This window comes from Aricia agestis, chromosome 4 (assembly GCF_905147365.1).
Source record: "Aricia agestis chromosome 4, ilAriAges1.1, whole genome shotgun sequence".
In the NCBI taxonomy this organism is placed as follows: Eukaryota; Metazoa; Arthropoda; class Insecta; order Lepidoptera; family Lycaenidae; genus Aricia; species Aricia agestis.
Genome location: NC_056409.1, coordinates 19,225,448 through 19,252,707, shown reverse-complemented (window position 1 = coordinate 19,252,707; position 27,260 = coordinate 19,225,448). Strand labels below are relative to the sequence as shown.

Here is a 27,260-nt window from a genome sequence, read left to right as displayed (position 1 = left end):
CTGATCGCAGGCCGACCTGACTGGACTCCCGTGCATTCCCGTGTGTGTGTACGAGCCTGGGGCCGTACCACGAAACCGTTTTGAGACTCAAACGAATCAATCGGAATCGTGAAATGACATTGTTACATTGCGCTGCGCGGCATTCCGATTTTGAGTCTCAAGACAGTTTCGTTGTAGGCCTCCAGGTTAGGTTAGCTTGCGAACAGTGCGAAGGATCAATCAGCTTCCCGTATCACCCTTATCACTTCTGTCTGCAACTCTGCAGCCGTTAGACACCGGAAATTCATTGCTTCAACGATAGCATCGAAACCGCGGTCATTTGCTGTCACAGATACCAGAGTAGACAGAACTAAGGAGTATACCTACCTCGACTTCAAACAAACGGGTGAATATACGCGAGTTGGGCGTTAGTATCAATTTCAACATGTTTCACAATATTTAGTACTTACTAACCAGCTTAATGCGTTACTACTTACTAACGCATTAAGCTGGTTTCAGACTACGCTATAATATAAAAGCATAATATAGTACTTAAAAGTATATCAATAATATCAACAATCAATAATATTAAAAATAATAATGCGCGATAATCTTGTGCTATGAGCTATATACTATGGTATGATATTATCCTACTAATATTATAAAGGCGAAAGTTTGTTTGGATGTATGGATGTGTGGATGTATGGATGTTTGTTACTCTTTCACGCAAAAACTACTGAACGGATTTTAATGAAACTTTACAATAATATAGCTTATACATCAGAATAACACATAGGCTACAATTTTAACCGACTTTCAAAATGGGGGAGGTGTTATGTTCGTTTTCTTATATTCAACGATTACTCCGCCGTTTGTTAACCGATTTTCAAAATTTTTCTTTTGGTATATAGGGTATCATCCCAATTTAATATGATATTCACAAAAGTGGTGATCTGATGAAGGATCCATAAGTAATCGAGGGAACTCCTCAAAATTTATGGGGAAACATGTGGTGACTTTGGTTTCGTGAGAAGTATTCTAAGCATATGCTACAAACAAGTAAGATTTTGCACCGAGGTATACCTGGTATACCGTGGTTCGGGAGGTGCTGAGAGAACTCCTGATTCTTTATAGATACAAGTTTGGGAGTTTCGGCGTTGTTTTAAGAACGGAAAGCATATGCTACTATGCAAATTACATTCATCATCATCATCATCACTACCATAATATTCTACCATGCATCGTCCCATGATTATGAGCCTTTTCATAGTCTTTTAGATCGAGGCTCTAGTTTGTCAAGCGATAATTTAAAAAAATCTATATTTAATATTATAAACCTGAAGAGTATGTTTGCTTGAATGCGCTAATCTCAGGAATCCCAGGTCCGATTTAAAAACTTATTTCAGTGTTAGATATCTCATTTATCGAGTAAGGCTATAGGCTATATTATATTATCACGCTAAGACTAATACGACCGAAGAAACTCAGGAAAATATGGTAAAAACGGGGAAAATATTAGAAAGGGTTTATCTCACGAAATACTGGATCAATTTTTATAGCAATATTTGGCACTTATATAGAGTAGACCACGTGAAAGGAGTATTTATAGCTATTTTAATTCGAAAATGTACGGTTTCTGTGAAATTCCTAATTTACGCGGGCGAAGCCGCGCGGGACATCTAATATTATTATAGTGTAGTCTGAAACCAGCTATAGACTATAGTACGGCGCGGGCGCGCGCCGGCCGATGACATTATACGTCCAACAATGTCCAACGTATAAATTTCGAGATCGATACCTTACTGACAATGGCTAATTACTCCATTTATATTTCAATAATCACCTACCTGAATTACTCACAAATAAGATAAGTCGATAATAACGAACATTCCTAGCTGATAAAAATATTGTTAATTCAAAAATTCTAGAAAGATTAAAATTTCCGTTGTGATTGATTAATAATCCGGTAAATATCTTGTTGTTTTTCACATAATTTTGTAACTTTTTTTCAAAATGACATTCTTATTTGGCTTATTTTAAAAGGGAGAGAATTAACAGGTAAAATACTTGCCAAAACAAATTAAGAAACATTTCAAATTGTTGTGCAATAATTTTGATAAGTACCAGAAATTTCAATTTATCGTAAAGGTCATTTTGGTGAAAATGAGTAATTAATAAAACAATAATTAATAATTGTACTACTGATAAAGTGCCGGATAGGCTATCCACAGACCACAACTTATTTGACAGATTCTCCATGCTTTATCTGTCAAGTTAAGTGGTTGATAGCCTATCCGGAACTTATCAGGAAGTGGTGAAACTGGCCTACTATATCACGTAATTTGTGGACGCCCCCTATTCAGTGTTTACTTTATTCCAGTAGCAATCTAGCGCTGGATTGGATCACTGGATTGGAATAATGTACACCGGCCATTATGTTTATTTTTCCTGTTAGTTTATAGACTTGTTTCTAGACTTAGTCCACATGTCTGTTACCTAGGCTTGTGCATTGAACCTATCAACGCGAAATATTCAGAATGCAACAAAACTAAACGATAATACTTAAGGGTGTACAAGGGTCACATTCCCTTGTACAGGGCGTAACAAAACTAAGTGATAATACTTTAGGGTGTGTATGGGTCTAATGGGTCCCATAAATAGAGTTCGCTGTAAAAGTAGCAGCACTGAATGAGTATTTTTTTTTCACCTTTGTATGGAAATAGTGATGACGCGTGGGCGCTTGCCCATACTCATTAAAATTAGCTCTTAAGTTCTGCTACTTGCTATACAAGGGACACATACACACCCTAAAGTATTATCAATTAGTCTTGTTACACCTTTCGTATGCCATCAAATTATTATCTCTATTCGCACCAACTTATAGGTACGAAATTATTTTTGATAATCAAAATGGATAATTTTCAATGTGGCTGTGTGTGTGTGTATAATATGGTGAATAGGATAGTATGCCATCAACATATTAACAGGGGGTTTGATGAGGCACAATTTAAATTAAAATTCAATTTCATTAAACCTACTTGCTTTAATAAAACAATACTATTTCTCAGTAACAGAAAACAGGTTGATTTTTCCGATACGGCATCATCGTTCACGCAGCACGCTATTCAATTCACAATTATTATTGTGACAAATAAATTATGAATAATTTATTTCGAATAATTTATTTAAATTGAACACATTTAAAATGGCGGTCTCTTATATCTCCGTTGTGCTATCTTGGCACATCTAATAGACCGACTATATTATTATTGACGGACTTGATTTTCGTCATGAATATTTACGAAACATCCTTAATTTATTTAGTAACAAACGATATTTGGAACGTTGTATAAAATTAGAAATTAACATTTTGTCAATAATCAGCATTTTAAGGATCGGCAAGTTCTGACTCTACATTTTCGAGAAGATCCGTAAAAAACAGAAATGAGATCATTGATCAACTATGGTTTTCACAGCCAGCCAAAGATAAACATAGAAAGAAATTGAAATAAAAAAAGGTAACACTAGATGAAAATGAACAAAAACTAAAAAGAAATGAAGTTGTTAAAATAATTTGATAACAATTCTATAAAAATACCAACAAGAAATTATATGAAATTATACGGTCTATATCATCAGTATATATTAAGTCTATGGTCTATATTATAACAAGAAAATTTTCTTTTTTGGATTCTAGATTTATACACGATAATTTCTATACATTTTCGTGTATACTTGTTTAAGTACTTGAAGCGGGCAAGGTAAATAATAAAAAATCGAGCAAGCTTAACACTCTGCGAGGACGTTGCCCTATTCATACGTCCTGTATGTAAACTGCAGACACAAATTCCCTCCCTAATCTTCGTTGTTCACCTATTTTTAAGTATCAGCATACTGGTCCGTGGTATCAGTAATTCCGCTGATCGACATGAAAGATGTTGCGATAAGATTACATTATTATAAGGTGATAACTTTAAAAACATATCGCCATTTTCAAGTGTAAATTTAAGTGGTGTGGTTGTAATAATGAGTCAATAGCCAATATGATTTTTGTGTTGATTCTGGCGTTCCTAGACTTAAGTAGTGCTCAAATTATACAACAAGGACAATGTGATCCGGATATCCAGTTGGCTACGAATTTCAACGACACGGAAGTAAGTGAAGTCAGATACTGGCGGATTTAAGTCTCACGCTGACCGTCGGCGCTGGTGGCCTGAAATTTTACGGCCTGTCCACATCTCCACGTCACGACATCGTCAACGGTGCGGTCACGTGATACGGTTAACGTGATGTGCAAAACGTCAACGTAACGTAAAAATGCACTTCTTTTTACTTCTCTTTCTCCGTTTTTAACAAAAGCAGAATACGTATTGTGCGGTCTACTTCTAGATCAGTAGTGAAGAATAAAGTATACAAGGCATGTCGTCATGCCTTGTATACAACAATGTTGCTATATCATGTTGTGCATTTAACGTTACGTTGAATTTGCATGTCAACGTACCGTTCCACGTCGATGACGTCGTGACGTAGAGACTTAGGAACATTTATGAGTAGGCGCAGACGTTTTCTTAATCGCTTCTTTATAGTTTATAGAATCGCCGATCAAAATGTATGGAATTGACATTAGACGAGTCGAACGTCAACGTCATATTAACGAACGCTTTATACAAGGAAAAGTCTTGGCTAAAGGGCCTGATATACGATATTTCAGGCCCTTCGGTATCGGCGCCGACGGTGAGTGATAAAACGAGATGAGATAGATGGCCCGGCCGCAACGGTACATGAAGAAACCGTTGACGTCGCTGCTACAGCCGCGTGATCGAACTTATTTTAAAGTTGGCAAAACCATAAAGTTAATATACCTAGCGGAATAGAGAAACAAAGGAATGAGCAAGAGAGATGTCACTATCACTTTTTACTGCGTGGTAAAAAGAGACGTGTGATACATGACAGCAGCACTCTTTTTTTGACGTCCAGTCGGCACGTGCCGCACGTTGACAATATAATCTCATAGAAATCATGTTCAATGATGCTTGTGTAAGTGTATATTACGTACACATATTTTTCACACAGATGAAAACCAATTATTTTGGTTTCGTTTGATAGCTCGAGATTGTTGCTCTATTCCGCTAGGTATATTAACTTTATGGGTAAAACTCGTTGCAAAAATATCGTACCGGCCACCGCTCTATGCCGCGAAATGAGGCTTTATTAGTAAATAAAGTTGCAATTTGGAATGGTTAATTTAAAATGTATTACTATTTCAAGTTTTGTTTTGTTTCGGTGTAAGCAAACCCATGAGTAGTTTGGTTCACAAGTTTTGAAATAAATTGCAAACTTTATGTCGGTGATTGTTAATCCTCCTGATAGTCTAAGTATGAAAATCACTGATAAGTGATAACAAACAGGTGTGTCCGTTTTGGCCACGTTTAAACAGATTATAAACATTTTATCACATGCCCTTTAGCCCGCTATACAAATTGGGCCAACACAATCATGACCCAGCGTATTAAGGCCATCCCCTGAACAAACGACCTTGACCATACATTTGGCGCGTTGCCGAGATCGTACCAAAACCAATTTTTTTACATATCATAGTTCAAAATTGACTAGAAAAAAGTTCAAACGGCGAATAATTATGTAGGTCATGAAATTTTATATCTATTGGCGTGTGTTTCAAATAAACGTAATTTGTAAATACTAGGGAGATACTGAATATTGCTTGAATTTAAATAAATTGGTGTTACTTTGGAAGCTGATATCATGAGTATAATAAACAAAAATAGTAAATTAATAACTATGAAAGGAACGTTCATATACTGAAGATTATTACTGTATTTTTATTATAATTTTGTAGCTTTCAAATTATAAGTTAATAAGACTCTAAAAACGGTAAATTACGGCATCTCCGTAGGAGGAGCGCCTTAAGGTACAAATTGGAAGCCGGCTACATGAAGCTGCAGAAGACGACGTGTCGTCGCGACACTATAGGTTTCTATGTACTAATTTCTATGAATAAGTGTCGCTAGCTTCGTGTCGCTAGCTGCGCAGGGTATTTCATAGACATAGAAATAGTGTCGCGAAGATACTACAACGGGACACGGGTGTAAAAACACCCGGTTCTTAAAATTGGAACATAATGACTTAATTAAAATCTCACTTTGCCAAATATGGCCTCAAAATGTAATTTGGACTTTTAACTTTTAAACAAATGCATAAAAACGTCGTATTTATTATAAGAATATCTTCTACCATGACAATTAAGCAGAATCCTGAAAACTGAAGAAATATTACTACCCGTATGAAAAATCTACTATATTGTATACACGAGTGTTTTAATTTATTGACAAGTCTTATTATTTTTTATAATCATAGTAGAGACATAACAATAAGGCACACAAAAATATTTATGAACTTAAACAAATATATCTTCTTTTTGTAATTGAAATTTCCATAAAATTTGTATATTAAAAAGTTTCTATATCACGAAATAAATTATCCGTACATGGCAAAAAATACAAATTTATATCGTAAACGTAAACAAAATCAAAATAAGCTTAGAAAGTTCAGCTTGACAGCCTTTTTTGGCGACAATACTTCATGCATTATTTAGTAAACGACTTTTGCTTGTGGTCCAATTTATCAGACTTGTCGATGTCCGAGGTAGTATTTGAGACAGTATATGATCTAAATGAAACATAAGAACGAATTTTTAAATAATGTGTTAATAATAAAACTAGGCATCAAAATAAACAATTTAATTTTGGACAAATTTTAATAGCCCACTATGACTACAACAGTCCACCTTCGTATATATCAAAATCTGCGTGTGCTAGCCGCTGTTTTTCCTGCTTATTCGGAGGCTACTTACCTTTTAGAAGAATACACGATATCACAAGCGATCAGTTTGCGCAAAAAAAAACTATAGCCAAAAGATTTCGTGAGACGTGTGTAAAAACACCGTTGTAGCCTTTAAGGGTTAAGGCACTGAATATTGGCATCGCGTAGCGGCAAACAGCGTGCTACGACGGCCTACGACGTAGACGTGAAGGGATTGTGGCGTAGCACAGAGCGTAGAGCCGTAGCCCGTAGTAAGTGGTCCTTACTTTACTCAACTTTTTAAAAAGTGCACGGATCGTACTCAGTAAATTTTGTGCAATTATTAAGAGGATACACCAGGGGCTAGAGAAATGAAAAAAAAGAACGTGTAATATCTATAGCTGTCTCTCTTACCTCAAGCCTATACCGCAGAACGCGATAGAGACAACTGCAGAAAATCCAGAAAATCAACGATTCGTTGTCCCCTGATTCCTTCTCCAAAACTTAACCGATTTAAGTACTTTTTTCATTAAAGATTAAAAAAAGGCTTGAGCTGTGTTCCTATGTTTTGCTTTTTTATGTATAATCTAGCCAAATCTGTTTTCTGGACGTTTGAACACAGCGGAAAATCTGACCATTTTTTTGGGTTTTTGAACGTTCATATCTTATTTAATAATTAAATTATGCAAAAAAAGAAAACATAGGGACATTGTATTAGTGGCCGTAGATATTCAGGAAAAAAATTATAAATCTAGGTACTAGCATTATCCAGGGAGGAAACAGGGGACAACGTTTGTATGGAAAAAAGGGCGGTGTGGACTCCTCTTAAATTGGAAACATAACTTTAATTTTGTTTTTGGTTTATTTTATCAACATATTGTATATTGTATAGCAATGGTAACGAAACACAATGTAATTATACTCCAGTGTAAAATTTTAAAGTTCATAATATTGTTATTGTTATTCAAGACAGCTGAGAGTGAAACTAGAGAAAGCTTATACTTAGTGACTTCCGCTAGATCCACACTTATAATTATATTTTTCTTATAATATTATAATCCATCCATATCCATACTTCCATACTAATATTATAAATGCGAAAGTGGGTCCGTCTGTCTGTCTGTTTGTGTGTCTATCTGTCTGTTACCTCTTCACGGCCCGCTGAACCGATTTTGATGTAATTTGGTATGGAGATTATTTGAGTCCCGGGAAAGGACATAGGATACTGTATATGTCCCGGGAAAATGTACGGTTCCCGCGCGATAAACGAGTTTTGGCGCAACGGAGTTGCGGGCGTCATCTACAGTTGCTATAAAAAACTAAAATGGTGCTGAAAAACATTTAAAAATATATCATTTTATTATTATTCAGCTTCCTTAATAAATGTAATAACTAATAAGAAATAAAAAATCGGCCAAGTGCGACTCGGACTCGCGCACGAAGGGTTCCGTACCGTTATTGAGCGAAAGTTGGCAAAAAATTGTGTTTTTATTTTTATCGGAGCCCCACTTAAATATTTATTGTATTTTAATTTTATTATTAATTATTAAAGTACAAATATAATTAAGAATATTGTGAGTGCCTAACTGCTACCATTGTTGATTACGTTGCTCGTAAAAAAAAGGCCAAAAAATTACGTTGGTTGTATGAGAGCCCCCCCTCAAATATTTATTATATTTTATTTTTAGTATTTATTGTTATAGCAGCAATAGAAATACACAATCTATGAAAAATTCAGAAGGTTAGCTATAGCGGTTCTTGAGATACAGCCTGGAGACAGACAGACGGACAGACATACGGACAGACATCGTAGTCTTAGTAATAGGGTCCCGTTTTTACCCTTTGAGTAAGGAACCCTACAAAAAATTCTTATCATCACGATAACCTTTTTATAAGTTTAAATAATTAAAAATATCACCATCAGATCAAAGGTGACGCTATCATAATTCGAAAGCAAATATAATGATTATAAAATACATTAGTGATATCAGATAATATATCATAATCTTGTTGGTAATGTAGGTGAAAATGTTTTTCATGATGCAAGAATATCCTGTTCTAGAATAAACAATGGCAGGAAATCTAATCTGATCTAACAGGATGTGATAGGATGGATAATGTTTTTAGAGAACATGTACTATAATTTTATTTTTTATTAAGAACTGTTTAGCTAGAGCAACAAGGGGCTAACTTGAACAAAATGATGCATGCGGCAAAATTCATTTATCGCGCGAGAACCGTACATTTTTCCAGGATAAATGTCCTATGTCCTTTCCCGGGACTCAAAGTATCTAAATAACCAATTTCAGCCGAATTTGGGCATGAAGACTGAAGAGGTAACAAACATAATTTATGATATAAGTATGGATATAGATGGGTTGCTCTTAGTTCCTGCTGTTATAACTCTAACTATTGAGGTCTAAGCCAGACCTTCAATAATTCAAGTGGCACACACACACTACAGCTTGAAGGTCAACTGGTAGTCAAACTTCTAAACTTTTTCTTGTCTCAGTCAACTCTCAACTCAACTCTTCGGCACGAATGGGCCGGCTCGACCAGAGAAATACCACGTCCTCACAGAAAACCGGCGTGAACCATCGCTTGCGCTGTGTTTCGCCGAGTGAGTGAGTTTACCGGAGGCCCAATCCCCTACCCTATTCCCTTCCATACCCTCCCCAATTCCTTTCCCTTCCCTACCCTCCCCTATTACCCTATTCCCTATTAAAAGGCCGGCAACGCACCTGCAGCTCTCTGATGCTGCGAGTGTCCATGGGCGACGGAAGTTGCTTTCCATCAGGTGACCCGTTTGCTCGTTTGCCCCCTTATATCATAAAAAAAAAAAACTCTGGAAAATTCTTCGACAGACTTCATCCTAGTCTATCAGTAAAATGTAACCTAACACACAAAAATTCATATACACACAACCCAATACACTATACCCCTAGTGGAGCTTCTTCGAGAGGAGAAGTTTCCATCCCAAGATATGAGATATCGTAGGGCTAGGGCTACACAGGGTTACATACACATTAATTCACCACCCCCTAGCGGAACTGGATCGTATAGGAAGCAGTTATCATCCCAAGATAACTTGTAGGGCTAGGATCATTTCCATACACGACACACAGAGAGACAACACACTAAAGTTAGTACCTATAAGAACGGGTCATGTGACCTAGTTTAGGTACTTAGTACCATAAAATTGTTTATATTAAAATTAACTAGATATTTGACCGAGCTTTGTCAGTATTTGATAGAACACGAATTAAATGGCCATTTCTAAAAATAATTCCTCGATTCGATCGATTTATCGCCCCCGAAACCCCCTATATACTAAATTTCGTGAAAATCGTTGGAGCCGATTCCGAGATTCCAATTATATATATATACAAGAATTGTTCGTTTAAAGATATAAGATATATTGTAACAATAATAATTATTATAGAACTGTCAACAATGTACCTGTACCTATATTATTGTCATCAAGAAAGATTATTATTATTATTGTTATCTACTAAAAGGCAATACATTCTTTCGCAGTTCTATGGGAGATGGTACGTAGTGGCCAGTACAAGTAGCAACCTCATCAACGGGGATTGCTCGTACTTTGAGTTTGCAAATGAGAACAACGCTATATCTTTATACAAGAGGAGCGTGAGGAACAATTTCCTGGAGGAGCTATCCGGAACAGCCTCCCTCCAAGCTGGAACTGCTAAATTGTCCTTGACAACTACATCTTCAACGCAACGTGAGTAAAAAGTGATATGTACCAAGACGATCAAACAAACACTTTTTGAAATTTCCTACAACTAGGTGGGAATTCTGGGAGTAGCCTGGTTAAAAATACCGGGATAAGAAACTCGCACGGGCCATGTTTTAGTTAAATTATTAAGGCCTCATTATTTAAATATATAAATACTATGTTTCACGATACAAACTTTTTACCAATAAAAAAAACAGTTTCAAATAACCTACAGTCTGTCAAGAAAGTGAAGAAATTAAAAAGTGGCAACATCGTAGTGTCATCCCTTTTTTCTTAGATTGATTTGAAAGGGATGACACTACGATGTTGCCACTTTTTAATTTCTTCACTTTCTTGACAGACTTTACCTCTTTATTAAAAACCATTAACATTTTCTTTTCTTTTGCAGCCACCGATTTTTGGATTCTTTTAACCGACCCCGACTTGTACGCCTTGGGATATTCTTGCGAGAATCTCGGCACAACTCAAAGAAGCAGTAAGAATATTTTTTATTAATTATTTTAAGGTCTTTTTTGCGCTACTGTGTTTTACATTTGATTGTAGATGGTATCATTGCCATTTTGAATTTTTTGTCTAAAGCACATTGAAAATATTTCATGAGCTTTGCATTTTTTTGAGGACGCGTTTTTTTGGGACATGTGAGGGGTATTAATTTCTATTGATCGTGGCGACCCCACAAACTTAAGGTTAAAAATTTGTGGGGTCGCAAAATTCATTTAATTAATCATCGCTACCTCCAACATAAGATGCTGCTCGTTTTCACAGTCTCCGAGTATATCACCAGGTCCAGTCGTGGCTCGGAAGATTCCAAAATCCCGAAGATTGGGCCTGGAAAAAGAATGCAAACATTTGGATGCCATAACAAACTTCCAAGCCTCCAGAACCCCCGATCTCATAAAATGAGTTTCCTGCAGCTGCAATCGAAACTGTGGAAGCATGTGTAGCTGCAGAAAAGCGGGCATTCAATGCTCTACACTCTACAGTATGCCTCGACTGTTCTGGCGAAACATGCAGTGATATAAATATTTTCTCAAACTTGAGATTAAGCTTCTATATTGATCTCCCGATGATCCAAAAATAAAATTGCGTCCTGTAATAAATGCAATATTCGGTCCTTAAATTGTAACATTTCAATGGACTACTATAATAATATTATATTGATTATTATCTACTTCTGCATTTAAAAATAGAAGGCATGGCCAACTCTAGTGCATGAAGGTTTCAGGTTAATACTTCGATCACAGTTTCCAGGAAATGCTGTTGTATTCTATTGTTGTCGCGATCACCGGTGCTCTTATGGGGCTTGAAGAATTAAAATGTAATAAATAAAAATAAAGTTGATTTTGGAAAGCAGATAGACTAATTTTAATATAAATTACTGAGACCAGTTCGTGCCTACTGCCTACCAATTCATTCGCAATGGATCGAAATCAACGATCGCGATTAAGTCAGCTAATATACTCTTCTTCATATTATCCTTCGTTTTATTCCAGTAACAATATGGCAGTTGGGTCGAGAATCTGTCTTCGAATTCGAACTGATCAAAGCCCTTATGAATGTGACCTTGAACAATCTTCTGGGCATAACTCTGGACGATCTAAACAAGCTGGATCACTCGGAGATGGCTTGTGCAGTACTGCCACAGATCCCAGAAGGAGAATCTGTGGTGTTGCCTGGACAATGTGATCCCAATGTAAGCGTGGTGGAAAATTTTGATGTTGAAGCGGTAAGTTTTTTTTTTTGGTAAAAAATGAATTATGATAACAAAAGTTTTAGGATTTTTGTATTAGACACTTTGACAAGCAGATAAAAATCAGGTAACTAAGCCCGGCCGCACATTGTCCGAATTCTGATCAGAAACAATAATTTCGCCGGACCGCCCGCGCCACCCCGCACACTATCCAAAATATCTTTCCGGCGAGTTCGAGCTCACTCGGCTCAGTACAAAATGTAAGAGACAGCGCGGACGTTCAACTGTTTCGTATCAGAAATTTCGGACAATGTGCGGCCGGGCTAAAGTGAAAACAAAAATCGTTGCCGAGTACTGCTAGTAGGGTAGTAAGTTGCTATACTGTACTCGGCGGAACATGGCGGTAGCGGTCATTGACTCCCCGTCAAAAACTTGTCATTTTCTATACAAAACCGCGATAGTCAACATCTGACATTTCATTGTCAATCGCGGTTTATATAGGAAATTAAAGTTTTTGACAGGGAGTCAATGACCGCTACCACCATGTTTCGCCGGGTACAGTATAGTATCCATGTAAAAGCTTTATATCTTCTTCAGACGAAATATGAGGATGACAACTTAAGATTGATATTGTGTTACAATTATTATGCCAACTCTATACTAAGTACATCCTTGTTTCTAGGTGATTGATAATATTGCTATCGGTACTTTATAGCTATTAGCTATTAGCATGCTTTTAGGCATTCAGATAATATTTGATTTGAATTGTCTAACATTATAAATAGATTGACAGAAGTTTTTAGTGAATTCGACTATCGATATAGTCTATTTAAATTTTTAATACGTTTAACAATAATAATTATTAATTATAGTATTTATTAAGAAGATCGATGAAATGGTTCTAAAAGTATCAATTGCAAAAGTATAAAAGCAAAATACTGGTAGGTACTCATTACTTCAGAACAAAAATCTCGAGACTGAATTATGAGCTGCTGACGTAGTTTATAGAACCTGTACTAGTTCAAGTATAAGCAAACAGATTAAAAAGTAAGATAATAATATTAAAAGTAATATAAAAATACTCCTAATATTCGCACGGAAGAACTTTTATACGTATAGAGGATCGTATTCCCTCATTTATGAACTTACAACCTCTCAGATGTTTCAATGTGAGACGGTAAATGAAGGTGTTCGACAGAATATCACAACATTGAATTGACATGATCCGACCATATGGCGTTGGTCTGTCAACTGCCTAGAAATCAATTTCCTCGATGGTACATATATGTTATAACGGTACACAAAAGCTTTTCTGTCAGGAGTTCCATATTTTAAACAAACCATAAATGTCTGCAGTTCACCGGTGTCTGGCACGAGATCGCCAGCTACTACTCCCCAAACGCGCTGGGCGACTGTCCTCGAGCTGAGTACACCTTGGCAGGCAACGTTGTCAATGTGGTTAACAGCCAAGTGGTCAATCAGGCCCTGGACACGGTATCTGGCACGGCCACACTCGCCAGCACTGACGGAAGCGGACGCCTGACAGTCCGACTGGAAATAGCCCCAGGATGTAAGTATAGCACTAACCTCTATAATACACTGGACAGGCGATCGCTATCAATAAAATGTTCCTATTTGAAAGTCGCCATATTGGCGCTGATTGCTATGTGAAAGCAGTAGCGAGTGTACTTGGAACTACTATTTTGCAAATGGCGGTTGTAATTTTCTATGTAATTAGTTCACAGTACGCTCACCGCGGCGCTTCAAATCGGCACAAAAAATAGCTGTCATTTTCTACGGCATAGCCTGTCCAGTGTATTATAGAGGTCAGTGAAGTTTAGGCTTAAAATTATGCTCACTGCTTTGCAGATTTATGACACAAACATCAAAACTATCGTCTACGTTGCTTTAGCGCCATAGCACAACAGCAGGAGCTAACGGCGCACCTCATCATTCCCACCCTCACGAGATATCCTCACTCCTCAGTCCTCACTCCTGCAGCTGTCGTTACGTCAAAACACCGACTCTCATGACGCATTAACATGCTATGTGAATGTGAAATGCCGTTGCGATGATGCACTGAAATGCTAACCAAGAACAATGGTTAAATTATTTATAAAAATAACCAACACTAACATTCACAGTAATTATTGTATTGTATTGTATTCAACTCTTTTAACAAACTTGACGCGAATGTTCCAAAGTTGGTAACAGGAAAATACGAGTTATTTATTATTAATCAGCTATAGCTATTGATCGAACATAGTTCTTTCAGTTGGTTAGTGTTTTGTCTTCTTATAATATTTTGATATCATCTTTAAAACGCACGTATGACGTTACGTTATACAAACATAGTATTTTGGAGATAGGTGACCTATCCGGGTCGCTTTCTGCAATCGGTATAAACGTGGGAGAGCCATGCTTCGGCACGAATGGGCCGGCTCGACCGGAGAAATACCACATTCTCGCTGTGTTTCGCCGAGTGAGTGAGTTTACCGGAGGCCCAATCCCCTACTTTATTTCCTTCCCTACCCTCCCCTAATTCCTTCTCATCCCTACGCTCCCCTATTACCCTATTCCCTCTTAAAAGGCCGGCAACGCACCTGCAGCTCTTCTGATGCTGCGAGTGCCCATGGGCGACGGAAGTTGCTTACCATCAGGTGACCCGTTTGGTCGTTTGCCCCCTTATTTCATAAAAAAAAAATCGGTACGAAGCTTGATTGATAAAACATTTTATGAATATATAAAAATATTGTTAAACCGTTATAATGATGCCCGTTGAAAAAATATGTTGAGCGATTCTCGTGTGTCACCGACGCGAGCCGAGTAAGTTCGCGAACTTATAACCCGCGTGCTTTAAGTTCGTACGTCTATCAGGCCTTTAAGGCCATCCTCTGAGCAGACGACCTTGACCATACATTTGCCGCGTTGTCGAGATCGCACCAAAATCCTATTTTTTTACATAACTTAGTTCAAAATTGACCTAAAAAAAATCAAACGGCAAATATGTAGTTAATTGTGTTTCAAATAAACGTAATTTGTAAATACTAGGAAGATGATTCGTTCTGTCTATAATTGTGGTAGAATTTTACCTATTACGTTTATAGTTACTAACGGCGGTTCCCAATATTTCATCTATCTCTGGTTTGGCCCTACTAGAGATAGGAATAACTCACATTAGACATTAGAGACATATATTTTACGTCAATTGTGAGCTATTCCTATCTCTAGTAGGGCAAAACCAGAGATAGATCAAATATTGGGAACGGCCGTTAGTGTATTAATTCATCGATAGAGCTAACAGAGAGGGGTAACAAACTTTGACTTTTTGTTTCAAGTGCCGCAACTATACATAACATAATATTATGTACTTAGTAAAATAAATTAATTTATTATTTTCTGTTTCCAGTCTTTACCGAGTCTACTCTATTGATACTTGCAACTGACTATAGTGATTATGCTGTATCCTATGTTTGTGTGGATCTTCCTGACAACCAGAAGCAAGGTATATTTTGTACTTGTATAGTATACTTTAGTATTAAGAGGAGTCCTCACCACCGATTTTCCATACAAACGTTGTCCCCTGTTTCCTCCCTGGATAATGCCGCTAGAGTTATGATTTTTTCCTGAATATCTATGGCCACTATTAGCATGTCTCAATGTTTTCTTTTTTTTCATAATTTTATTATTAAAAAAGATAAGAACGTCCAAAAACCCAAAAAAAAATGGCCAGATTTTTCTCTGTGTTCGAACACCCAGAAAACAAAACTGGCTAAAATATACAAAAAAAATAAAACAGGAACACAGCTCAAGCCTTGCTTTAATTTTTAATGAAAAACGTACTTAAATCGGTTAATTTTTGGAGAAAGAATCAGCGGACAACGAATCGAAGATTTTCTGTTCTTATATTAGAACTTTTGTCATGTTGTCTCTATCGCGCTCTGCGGTGGGAGACTTGAGATTGGTGAGACAGCAATACATTTTCAAATACCTATTTTCTATTTCTCTTGCCCCTGGTGTATCCTCTTAAGCTTTTAGTTCTTAAAATTAATACCATCTAAACCAGAATTTTTTAGTGCCTCTAGTTTTAAAAGTGTTGCGTCACAATTGATTTCAATTGCATGATTATAATTAATGATTTAGCGTTTGGCCTAATGAAAAAATAATCTCAAATCTTAATACAGTGGTTTCTAAATGATAAAAAAATTGAGCAGTAATTCCTTTTTTAACTACTGCTTATGTAAGTATTGAATATATTTAAAAAAATATTATTTAGTATTGTGATCAATTCGACTTCACCAGGCTTTATCGGAAAAATGTAATTACAGTAACAAGTTGGATTGTGAGTAGAACCCGCCAACTGTCAGCAAACGCGACGGCTGCTGTCGCACAAGTGATAAACTCGCAACTGGACTTGAACACGCAGTTCTTCATACCGGCTGACCAGAGCGATGCAGCGTGCTTCTACTTCCCCGACCCAGTGCCGAAACAGCCCGTCATCTTCAGGGGACAGTGCGATGAAAGTATTCCGGCTATGGCCAACTTTGATCCGGAAAGAGTAAGTTTTTATAGATTTGCGAGTGCAAAAACAAAATGAAAAAGTTTACCCATCTTTATACCAGAATGGGCTTTTAGCAAGGGGTCCGAGCCTAATGCAAATTAGGCTCGGAAGATCCTGTTACTGTTTGGCCTTAAAAATTATTAAAGTTTACCATTAACGTGGGAGAGCCATGCTTCGGCGCGAATGGGCCGGCTCGACTGGAGAAATACCACGTTCTCACAGAAAACCGGCGTGAAACAGCGCTTGCGCTGTGTTTCGCCGAGTGAGTGAGTTTATCGGAGGCCAAATTCCCTTCCCTATTCCCTTCCCTACCCTCCTCTATTCCCTTCCCTTCCCATCCCTACCCTCCTCTATTACCCTATTCTCTCTTAAAAGGCCGGCAACGCACCTGCAGCTCTTCTGATGCTGCGAGTGTCCATGGGCGACGGAAGTTGCTTTCCATCAGGTGACCCGTTTGCTCGTTTGCCCCCTTATTTCGTTAAAAAAAACTATTTTACAGTTCGTCTACCACGATGAAGAATCATTCAGTCGTTAAGCTTGGAATTGATAAATTGTTTTATTTACAGTACATGGGAATCTGGCATGACATTGAGTCATATCCATCAGAATTTCAAGAAGGCGCTTGTAACAATGCGGAATATGAACTCAGGGACGGTGTAGTCGACGTATATAATACTCAAGTAATAGAACAGCAGCTGGACACCATAAGAGGAGTAGCGAGATTAGCATCTACCGATGGTAGCGCAAAATTGGTGGTCAGCTTCCCTATAGAAGGAACAAATCGTAAGTTTTGGTGATAACCGATAGTTTTGGTGAATATTTTAAAATTAAATCTCTGGATTCTCTAATACCTTCTGGGGAATATTTATTATAACCGGCCCTTTTAATTTTTCAGAAACAACCGAAACAAATTATTGGGTTCTTGACACTGACTACTCAAACTATGCCTTAGTTTACTCTTGTGCAAATATAAACGAAGACGAAAGAAGAGGTAAGTGCCAAAATTTGTTTCCTGAATATTATGATTCTCATTAGCCAAGCATTTTTAACCGACTTCCAAAAAACGAGGAGGTTATATATTCGACTGTGGCACAGTATAGCAATGTTAGTTAGGGATATGTCATATTGCTATACTGTGGCTGTGGATATTTTTTTTTTGTATGATTACTCCGCCGTTTGTGAACCGATTTTCGAAATTTTTGTTTTCACAATATGCATTTGTGCCTCGATTTCAGTTTGGAGTTGGAAACTAAGCAGAAGAAAACAATTGACTGTGGAACAAAATAATCTAATCAATCAAGTTATTGCAACTACACCTGTACTCGACCAGCGATACTACGAAATGAAGGATCAAAGCGTGGAAGGTTGTTTCTACTTCCCAGAACCACAGGGGGGGGTGCCAGTGGTGTTCCCTGGACAATGCGATGAGAATATCCCTGTCGTACAGACATTTAATTTAGAAGAGGTAGGCTATTTATTTCATATGCTCAGTCATCATAATATTGCTTTATATGTAAGGACTATTATGGGGCCGGCCACGCACCTCTTCTGATGTTGCGAGTGTCCATGGACGACGGTAGTTGCTTTCCATCAGGTGACCCGTTTGCTCGTTTTCCCCCTTATTTTATAAAAAAAGAACATGGGTTCGCAATGCCCGATTCAGAAAGTATGAAAAAAGATTTCATTACTATAATAATTTATTTTTTACCTCCACCACGCATTATTAGAGATACTAATAAATAATTATCTATCTATCTATCTATCTGTGGACGCTTCACACCACGTCAGTCTGGCGCCGTGTTAAGTACCTGAAGAACTTGTGTTACGGGTTCCAGACAACGGAAATATATTTAATACTTTATACTATGTATTTAAGATTTTTATTATATTATACACGTATTGAATACACATCCATGAACTTTGAAAACTTTTTGTTCCGTCGGTGGGATTCGAACCCGCGACCCCGACTTGAGCTACCAACAGCCTACCAACTGAGCCACAGAGGTCGTCAATACTAATATCTCTTGAGAGATGTAAAAACCTATATAAAATACTAGTACTATATAGCATAGAGGAAAACAATACATGAAAAAATAGTATTGTGCAATGATCACAAAATATACATATTATTATGTAAACTGAATGTTGGCAATGTTGACTTTAATGAAAATGATTTTAAAGTTCGCAGGTACATGGTACGAAGTTCAGGCATACCCAAAGGAACAACAGTCCGGACAATGTATCGGACACGCAATGACGTCATCAATGAACGTCCTAAACCTTCAGTCCTCAAGTGTTACGGACCAACAACTGCAGGTTACTACCGGGACCATCTCATTCGCATCAACCGACGGAAGCGCGAAATTGGTTATAACCATCAACAATGGTAAGTGTTCTTTCATCACTGTCAATAGTAGCATGAATTATTTTTGTTAACATAATAATATTATAGACTTTAAAATTTTTTCATTAAGCACTAACTAGTATCCTCTGAAATAATTTCCCCATTATAAACTTCCTTCCCTTTTTTTAGGTGTACAAATACCTTATTGGATTTTACGGACTGATTACTCAAAATATGCCTTGGCGTACGCCTGTGAAAATGATGGTGAAGACTTCAGACGAAGTAAGTACACTAGATATTTACTTAATAAAGGCAGAATAATAAATAAATATTTCAACTATAACATTTACCTTTTTTACAGTTTACAGTTGGAAACTTAGCCGCGAGACTCAGCTTAGTAATAATTCCATCAACGAGATTAATATTGCTACGTCCGACATTGTCGTTCTGGATGACCGGTATTTTGAAGACATAGACCATTCAGATAGAGCTTGTTTCTACTTACCTGACATTCCTGCTGGAGAACCTTTTATCATTGATGGGCAATGTGATACCAATATCCAGGGAATAGCGAATTTTGATGCAGGCAGCGTAAGGATTGATTATTTTTGTTCTCATTATTTACTAGCTAAAAGCCGAGCTTTGCGAGGGCTTGCGTCGTCACACCTTGATTGACTAATGATAACACATCTACATAATATAAATAAAAAATACTATGTTAAAGCACAAATCAATAGGCGTGATATTTTGTCGTAAGATGTACCACAAAATGTACAGGTTGTGGGATATACTAGGGCTCGCTTCACTCGCCCTGATTAAACCATACTTAGTGAAATTTCTATTATCGAACTTTTTAAATTTTAGTATTTAGGTCGTTGGCGACTGATTGAGAGCTACGCAAGTGAATTCCAAACTGGTACTTGTAGTGATGCTACTTATTCCCTGGGAAGTGACAATACCGTAGTCGTCGTGAACAGTGAAGTCGTCAATCAGAATCTGGTGACGATCACTGGTAGTGCAGTCGTATCGAGCACAGATAATAGTGGGAAACTTCTTGTAACTTTCCCTGGAGGTATAATATTCATCTATTATTTGAAACAGCATGATTTCTCAATAAAGACACGTTTACTAGTGTAGTGCTTGACCGGTAGATAAATATGTGATTTCCTTATTATTTATTTTAGCTCCGGAACCGATTGAATACATCATTCTGGATACGGATTACAGTAACTATTCACTTGTGTACAGCTGTTCCAACATCAACAACCAACAAAGACGAAGTGAGTATCAAATAGTTTCCAAGATTTATATCAAAAGTGTGACAGTTAAATTATTATAATGTTTTGTAATTTACTTTCTCAGTTTGGAGTTGGAAAATGAGCAGATCACGAGAATTAACTGAAACGGCTATAGAGAATATTAATCGAGTGATAGATGATATTGATGTTCTAAATAACCGTTTCTATGAAGTTGTCAACCAGTCAGATGACGGATGCTTCTATTTTCCCACATACGACGATCCAAATACGCCCGTAATTTTCCGTGGAAAATGCGACCCTAATGTCAACGTTGTTAGAGATTTTGATGCTCAAGCGGTATTAAATATTTTTGATTTAACTAACCGAATATTAGAGTTTTTTATTCGCTTATTTACTAGAATATTTTTTCTTTCCATCCCATTAATGGCAAAATTGTCTACTAAATGTATTTTGAAAATACAAATTTCTTCTTTGATATTTTAGTACATGGGAAAATGGTATGATATTTCTTCGTATCCTTCTGTGTTCCAAAGTGGTTCATGTAACACGGCAGAGTATACACTAGTCGGAGGTACTGTGGACGTATTTAATACACAAGTAATCAATGAAACTTTGGATACTATAAATGGCGTTGCCAGAATTTCCAGTACTGATGGAAGTGCCAAACTAGTGGTGAATTTCCCCATCGAAAACACTAATCGTAAGTTATTTTGTTACTTTTTATATTGTATATCTAGTAATTGAGTATGAATTACAGACAGAAATAAGTACACATAGGAAGTGTAATTATATCTAGTAAGAATTTAAATTTTTCAAGTATAATAAAAAATGATGTCTCACTAAATAGTTATAAAATTTTATTTCCAGTCACAACTGAAACCGACTACTGGGTACTTGCTACGGACTACATTAGCTATTCCCTTGTTTATACATGCGTAGATATACCAGAAGATGAAAGTAGACAAGGTAGGTATTACCATATTAGGCTACAATTAAGTCACCTAAAACAACTGATTATTAAAGTTTAAATATTTTACATATAAATTTTGCAGTATGGTCTTGGAAGCTAAGCAGAAGCAGGCAGCTAACTGAAAATGCTGTAAATAACATAAATACTGCTATTAACGCTGTCCAAGTCCTTGACAATCGGTATTATGTCGACAATGATCACAGTGATGAAGGATGCTTCTACTATCCCGAACCAGAGGCTGGCGTTCCAGTGGTATTTCCTGGATTATGTGACTCCACCATACAGGCTGTACCTAACTTCAACATGGAATCTGTAAGTATTTAAGCAAAAAAAAAACACCTCACGAAAAATTTCCGATGCAAATGCCATAATAGACGTAATTAAAAATTATCAAACTCTCATTTCTTCTAGTTCAGCGGGGATTGGTATGAAATTGAGGCATACCCCAAGGAGTTCCAACCCGGACAATGCGTGAGCCACGAATACACGTCTGGTACTGGCAACACATTGAATCTCGTTTCAACTAATGTCAACAACGAGACACTAGGTACCAGCTCTAGTGTTCTTCGGTTTGCCTCTGTTCAGGATACAAGTGGAAGATTAGAACTGGTGACCACATCTAATGGCGCTGGTAAGGATGCAATAAAAAATATTATTGTCAACGATAATAAGCACAAATTATGATATTGTTATACTAAATATTAGTGCTTTCTTTTTTCAGAGATAGTAATACCTTTCTGGATTATTGCCACAGACTACAATAGATATGCATTAGCTTACAGTTGTGTCGATGATGTTGCTAATAACCAAAGAACTGGTGAGTTAGACGGTTCCTTTATTAATTTGATGTTTTGTACTAGAAGTTAGTTTACGAATGAAACGAATCTATTTATTCTAGTATACAGCTGGAAGTTAAGCCGATCTAAAGAATTGTCGACTATTGATAGAACTTTGATCGATGCCGCCATTAATAATGTCCAAGTGCTGGATAACAAATATTTCGAGCCAATCGATCAGTCAGATGATGCTTGTTTCTACCTACCTGTTCATGTTCCTGGACAACCTGTCATCTTCCCTGGACAGTGTGATGAAAATATTACCGTCATTCAAGACTTTAATGCTGCTGGTGTAAGTAGCTTTTCGAGCCATTAAGAAGATGACCAAAAGATGGTCAATTAGGATGGATTGTAAAAGTTTATGTTTCAACGTTTTTATGATTTTAGTATTTGAATCGTTGGCGTTTGATTGAGAGCTACCCGAATGAATTTCAAGACGGTGACTGTATCGACGCCACATATACCCTTAACGACAATGGTTCCATTGACGTTTACAATACACAAGTGATAAACCAAGAGCTTGATACTATTGTAGGTTATGCTACCTTCGCTGTTGATGCTACGACAGGGAAACTTCTAGTGTATTTCCCGGACAGTACGTAATATTTTGGGTTACATCAAAATTTGATTAACTATTATATGCGCGAACGTTTAAATCAATAAAATTGTGTTCTATTTTAGCTCCATTTCCGGCGGAGTATTGGGTGTTGGATACTGATTATGACACTTTTGCACTTGTGTATAGCTGCTTCAATTTAAACACCGAACAGAGAAGAGGTGGGTTTTATTTTTGTTACTGGGAAGTAAAAAAGATATTATATTTCTATATCTGTAAATGATTATTATTGTATCAGTGTTTTCTCTAAAATAACATTTGAATGTTAAAATTAATCTTCTTGCAGTAACGAGTTGGAAGATGAGTCGTACAGCACAGTTAAGTTTAGAAGCAGAAGAAAGAATAGAAAGGGTTATGGAACGTATTCCCGTATTAAATTCCCGATACTTCGAGCCCGTGGATCAGTCAGATGCTGCTTGCTTCTACTATCCTGAGGCAACTGGTCAACCAGTGGTTTTCCGTGGGCAATGTGACCCTAATGTCAATGTTGTTAGAGATTTTGATGCTCAAGCGGTATTAAATATTTTCTATTTAGCTAACCGAATATTAGATTTTTTTTATTCGCATATTTACTTGAATTTATTTCATATTTTCTTTTAATCCTTATTGGCAAAGATGTCTACTAAATATGTTATGAAAATACAAATTTCTTCTTTGATATTTTAGTACATGGGAAAATGGTATGATATTTCTTCGTATCCTTCTGTGTTTCAAAATGGTTCATGTAACACGGCAGAGTATACACTAGTCGGAGGTACTGTGGACGTATTTAATACACAAGTAATCGATGAAACTTTGGATACTATAAATGGCGTTGCCAGAATTGCTAGTACTGATGGAAGTGCCAAACTAGTAGTGAATTTCCCCATCGAAAACACTAATCGTAAGTTATTTTGTTACCTTTTATATTGTATATCTAGTAATTGAGTATGAATTACAGACAGAAATAAGTACACATATGAAGTGTAATTATATCTAGTAATAAATTTTTCGAGTATAATAAAAAATGGTGTCTCACTAAATAGTTATAAAATTTTATTTCCAGTCACAACTGAAACCGACTACTGGGTACTTGCTACGGATTACATTAGCTATTCCCTTGTTTATACATGCGTAGATATACCAGAAGATGAAAGTAGACAAGGTAGGTATTACCATATTAGGCTACAATTAAGTCACCTAAAACAACTGATTATTAAAGTTGAAATATTTTACATATAAATTTTGCAGTATGGTCTTGGAAGCTAAGCAGAAGCAGGCAGCTAACTGAAAATGCTGTAAATAACATAAATACTGCTATTAACGCTGTCCAAGTCCTTGACAATCGGTATTATGTCGACAATGATCACAGTGATGAAGGATGCTTCTACTATCCCGAAGTAGAGGCTGGCGTTCCAGTGGTATTTCCTGGATTATGTGACTCCACCATACAGGCTGTACCTAACTTCAACATGGAATCTGTAAGTATTTAAGCAAAAAAAAAAAAACACCTCACGAAAAATTTCCGATGCAAATGCCTTAGTAGACGCAATCAAAAATTATCAAACTCTCATTTCTTCTAGTTCAGCGGGGATTGGTATGAAATTGAGGCATACCCCAAGGAGTTCCAACCCGGACAATGCGTGAGCCACGAATACACGTCTGGTACTGGCAACACATTGAATCTCGTTTCAACTAATGTCAACAACGAGACACTTGGTACCACCTCTAGTGTTCTTCGGTTTGCCTCTGTTCAGGATACAAGTGGAAGATTAGAACTGGTGACCACATCTAATGGCACTGGTAAGGATGCAATAAAAATTATTATTGTCAGCGATAATAAGCACAAATTATGATATTGTTATACTTAATATTAGTGCTTTCTTTTTTCAGAGATAGTAATACCTTTCTGGATTATTGCCACAGACTACAATAGATATGCATTAGCTTACAGCTGTGTCGATGATGTTGCTAATAACCAAAGAACTGGTGAGTTAGACGGTTCCTTTATTAATTTGATGTTTTGTACTAGAAGTTAGTTTACGAATGAAATGAATCTATTTATTCTAGTATACAGCTGGAAGTTAAGCCGATCTAAAGAATTGTCGACTATTGATAGAACTTTGATCGATGCCGCCATTAATAATGTCCAAGTGCTGGATAACAAATATTTCGAGCCAATCGATCAGTCAGATGATGCTTGTTTCTACCTACCTGTTCATGTTCCTGGACAACCTGTCATCTTCCCTGGACAGTGTGATGAAAATATTACCGTCATTCAAGACTTCAATGCTGCTGGTGTAAGTAGTTTTTCGAGCCATTAAGAAGATGACCAAAAGATGGTCAATTTGGATGGATTGTAAAAGTTTATGTTTTAACGTTTTTATGTTTTTAGTATTTGAATCGTTGGCGTTTGATTGAGAGCTACCCGAATGAATTTCAAGACGGTGACTGTATCGACGCCACATATACCCTTAACAACAATGGTTCCATTGACGTTTACAATACACAAGTGATAAACCAAGAGCTTGATACTATTGTAGGTTATGCTACCTTCGCTGTTAATGCTTCGACAGGGAAACTTCTAGTGTATTTCCCGGACAGTACGTAATATTTTGGGTTACATCAAAATTTGATTAACTATTATATGCGCGAATGTTTAAATCAATAAAATTGTGTTCTATTTTAGCTCCATTTCCGGCGGAGTACTGGGTGTTGGATACTGATTATGACACTTTTGCACTTGTGTATAGCTGCTTCAATATAAACACCGAACAGAGAAGAGGTAGGTTTTATTTTTGTTACTGGGAAGTAAAAAAGATATTATATTTCTATATCTGTAAATGATTATTATTGTATCAGTGTTTTCTCTAAAATAACATTTGAATGTTAAAATTAATCTTCTTGCAGTAACGAGTTGGAAGATGAGTCGTACAGCACAGCTAAGTTTAGAAGCAGAAGAAAGAATAGAAAGGGTTATGGAACGTATTCCCGTATTAAATTCCCGATACTTCGAGCCCGTGGATCAGTCAGATGCTGCTTGCTTCTACTATCCTGAGGCAACTGGTCAACCAGTGGTTTTCCGTGGGCAATGTGACCCTAATGTCAACGTTGTTAGAGATTTTGATGCTCAAGCGGTATTAAATATTTTTGATTTAGCTAACCGAATATTAGAGTTTTTTATTCGCTTATTTACTAAATTTTATTTTATATTTTCTTTTAATCCTTATTGGCAAAGATGTCTACTAAATATGTTATGAAAATACAAATTTCTTCTTTGATATTTTAGTACATGGGAAAATGGTATGATATTTCTTCGTATCCTTCTGTGTTTCAAAATGGTTCATGTAACACGGCAGAGTATACACTAGTCGGAGATACTGTGGACGTATTTAATACACAAGTAATCGATGAAACTTTGGATACTATAAATGGCGTTGCCAGAATTGCCAGTACTGATGGAAGTGCCAAACTAGTGGTGAATTTCCCCATCGAAAACACTAATCGTAAGTTATTTTGTTACTTTTTATATTGTATATCTAGTAATTGAGTATGAATTACAGACAGAAATAAGTACACATAGGAAGTGTAATTATATCTAGTAAGAATTTAAATTTTTCAAGTATAATAAAAATGGTGTCTCACTAAATAGTTATAAAATTTTATTTCCAGTCACAACTGAAACCGACTACTGGGTACTTGCTACGGACTACATTAGCTATTCCCTTGTTTATACATGCGTAGATATACCAGAAGATGAAAGTAGACAAGGTAGGTATTACCATATTAGCTACAATTAAGTCACCTAAAACAACTGATTATTAAAGTTTAAATATTTTACATATAAATTTTGCAGTATGGTCTTGGAAGCTAAGTAGAAGCAGGCAGCTAACTGAAAATGCTGTAAATAACATAAATACTGCTATTAACGCTGTCCAAGTCCTTGACAATCGGTATTATGTCGACAATGATCACAGTGATGAAGGATGCTTCTACTATCCCGAACCAGAGGCTGGCGTTCCAGTGGTATTTCCTGGATTATGTGACTCCACCATACAGGCTGTACCTAACTTCAACATGGAATCTGTAAGTATTTAAGCAAAAAAAAAACACCTCACGAAAAATTTCCGATGCAAATGCCTTAGTAGACGCAATCAAAAATTATCAAACTCTCATTTCTTCTAGTTCAGCGGGGATTGGTATGAAATTGAGGCATACCCCAAGGAGTTCCAACCCGGACAATGCGTGAGCCACGAATACACGTCTGGTACTGGCAACACATTGAATCTCGTTTCAACTAATGTCAACAACGAGACACTTGGTACCAGCTCTAGTGTTCTTCGGTTTGCCTCTGTTCAGGATACTAGTGGAAGACTGGAATTAGTCACTACATCAAACGGTGCCGGTAAAGACAGAGTTAAAATAAATATGAATTAATTTTTATAAA

The 27,260-nt window shown here is 36.7% G+C and overlaps 1 protein-coding gene across 1 annotated transcript in view; it reads left to right on the top strand.

Moving 5' to 3' along the window:
- Positions 1-3,984: 3,984 nt before the first annotated feature.
- The window catches only part of LOC121726651, a 37,229-nt gene continuing 13,953 nt past the window's right edge, over positions 3,985-27,260 (top strand). Inside the window, exons 1-38 of the mRNA XM_042114101.1 lie at positions 3,985-4,133; positions 10,336-10,543; positions 10,947-11,033; positions 12,052-12,284; positions 13,605-13,818; positions 15,658-15,753; positions 16,577-16,806; positions 17,376-17,592; positions 17,705-17,800; positions 18,045-18,274; positions 18,991-19,195; positions 19,343-19,435; positions 19,515-19,744; positions 20,018-20,225; positions 20,338-20,433; positions 20,516-20,748; positions 20,896-21,112; positions 21,280-21,378; positions 21,465-21,694; positions 21,794-22,013; positions 22,104-22,199; positions 22,281-22,510; positions 22,606-22,813; positions 22,900-22,995; positions 23,121-23,347; positions 23,501-23,717; positions 23,880-23,978; positions 24,065-24,294; positions 24,397-24,616; positions 24,707-24,802; positions 24,884-25,113; positions 25,209-25,416; positions 25,503-25,598; positions 25,724-25,950; positions 26,103-26,319; positions 26,486-26,584; positions 26,670-26,899; positions 26,999-27,218. Coding sequence (XP_041970035.1) covers positions 4,023-4,133; positions 10,336-10,543; positions 10,947-11,033; positions 12,052-12,284; positions 13,605-13,818; positions 15,658-15,753; positions 16,577-16,806; positions 17,376-17,592; positions 17,705-17,800; positions 18,045-18,274; positions 18,991-19,195; positions 19,343-19,435; positions 19,515-19,744; positions 20,018-20,225; positions 20,338-20,433; positions 20,516-20,748; positions 20,896-21,112; positions 21,280-21,378; positions 21,465-21,694; positions 21,794-22,013; positions 22,104-22,199; positions 22,281-22,510; positions 22,606-22,813; positions 22,900-22,995; positions 23,121-23,347; positions 23,501-23,717; positions 23,880-23,978; positions 24,065-24,294; positions 24,397-24,616; positions 24,707-24,802; positions 24,884-25,113; positions 25,209-25,416; positions 25,503-25,598; positions 25,724-25,950; positions 26,103-26,319; positions 26,486-26,584; positions 26,670-26,899; positions 26,999-27,218 — 6,799 coding nt within the window. The 5' untranslated portion in view covers positions 3,985-4,022. The remainder of the gene's footprint in view (positions 4,134-10,335; positions 10,544-10,946; positions 11,034-12,051; positions 12,285-13,604; positions 13,819-15,657; positions 15,754-16,576; positions 16,807-17,375; positions 17,593-17,704; positions 17,801-18,044; positions 18,275-18,990; positions 19,196-19,342; positions 19,436-19,514; positions 19,745-20,017; positions 20,226-20,337; positions 20,434-20,515; positions 20,749-20,895; positions 21,113-21,279; positions 21,379-21,464; positions 21,695-21,793; positions 22,014-22,103; positions 22,200-22,280; positions 22,511-22,605; positions 22,814-22,899; positions 22,996-23,120; positions 23,348-23,500; positions 23,718-23,879; positions 23,979-24,064; positions 24,295-24,396; positions 24,617-24,706; positions 24,803-24,883; positions 25,114-25,208; positions 25,417-25,502; positions 25,599-25,723; positions 25,951-26,102; positions 26,320-26,485; positions 26,585-26,669; positions 26,900-26,998; positions 27,219-27,260) is intronic.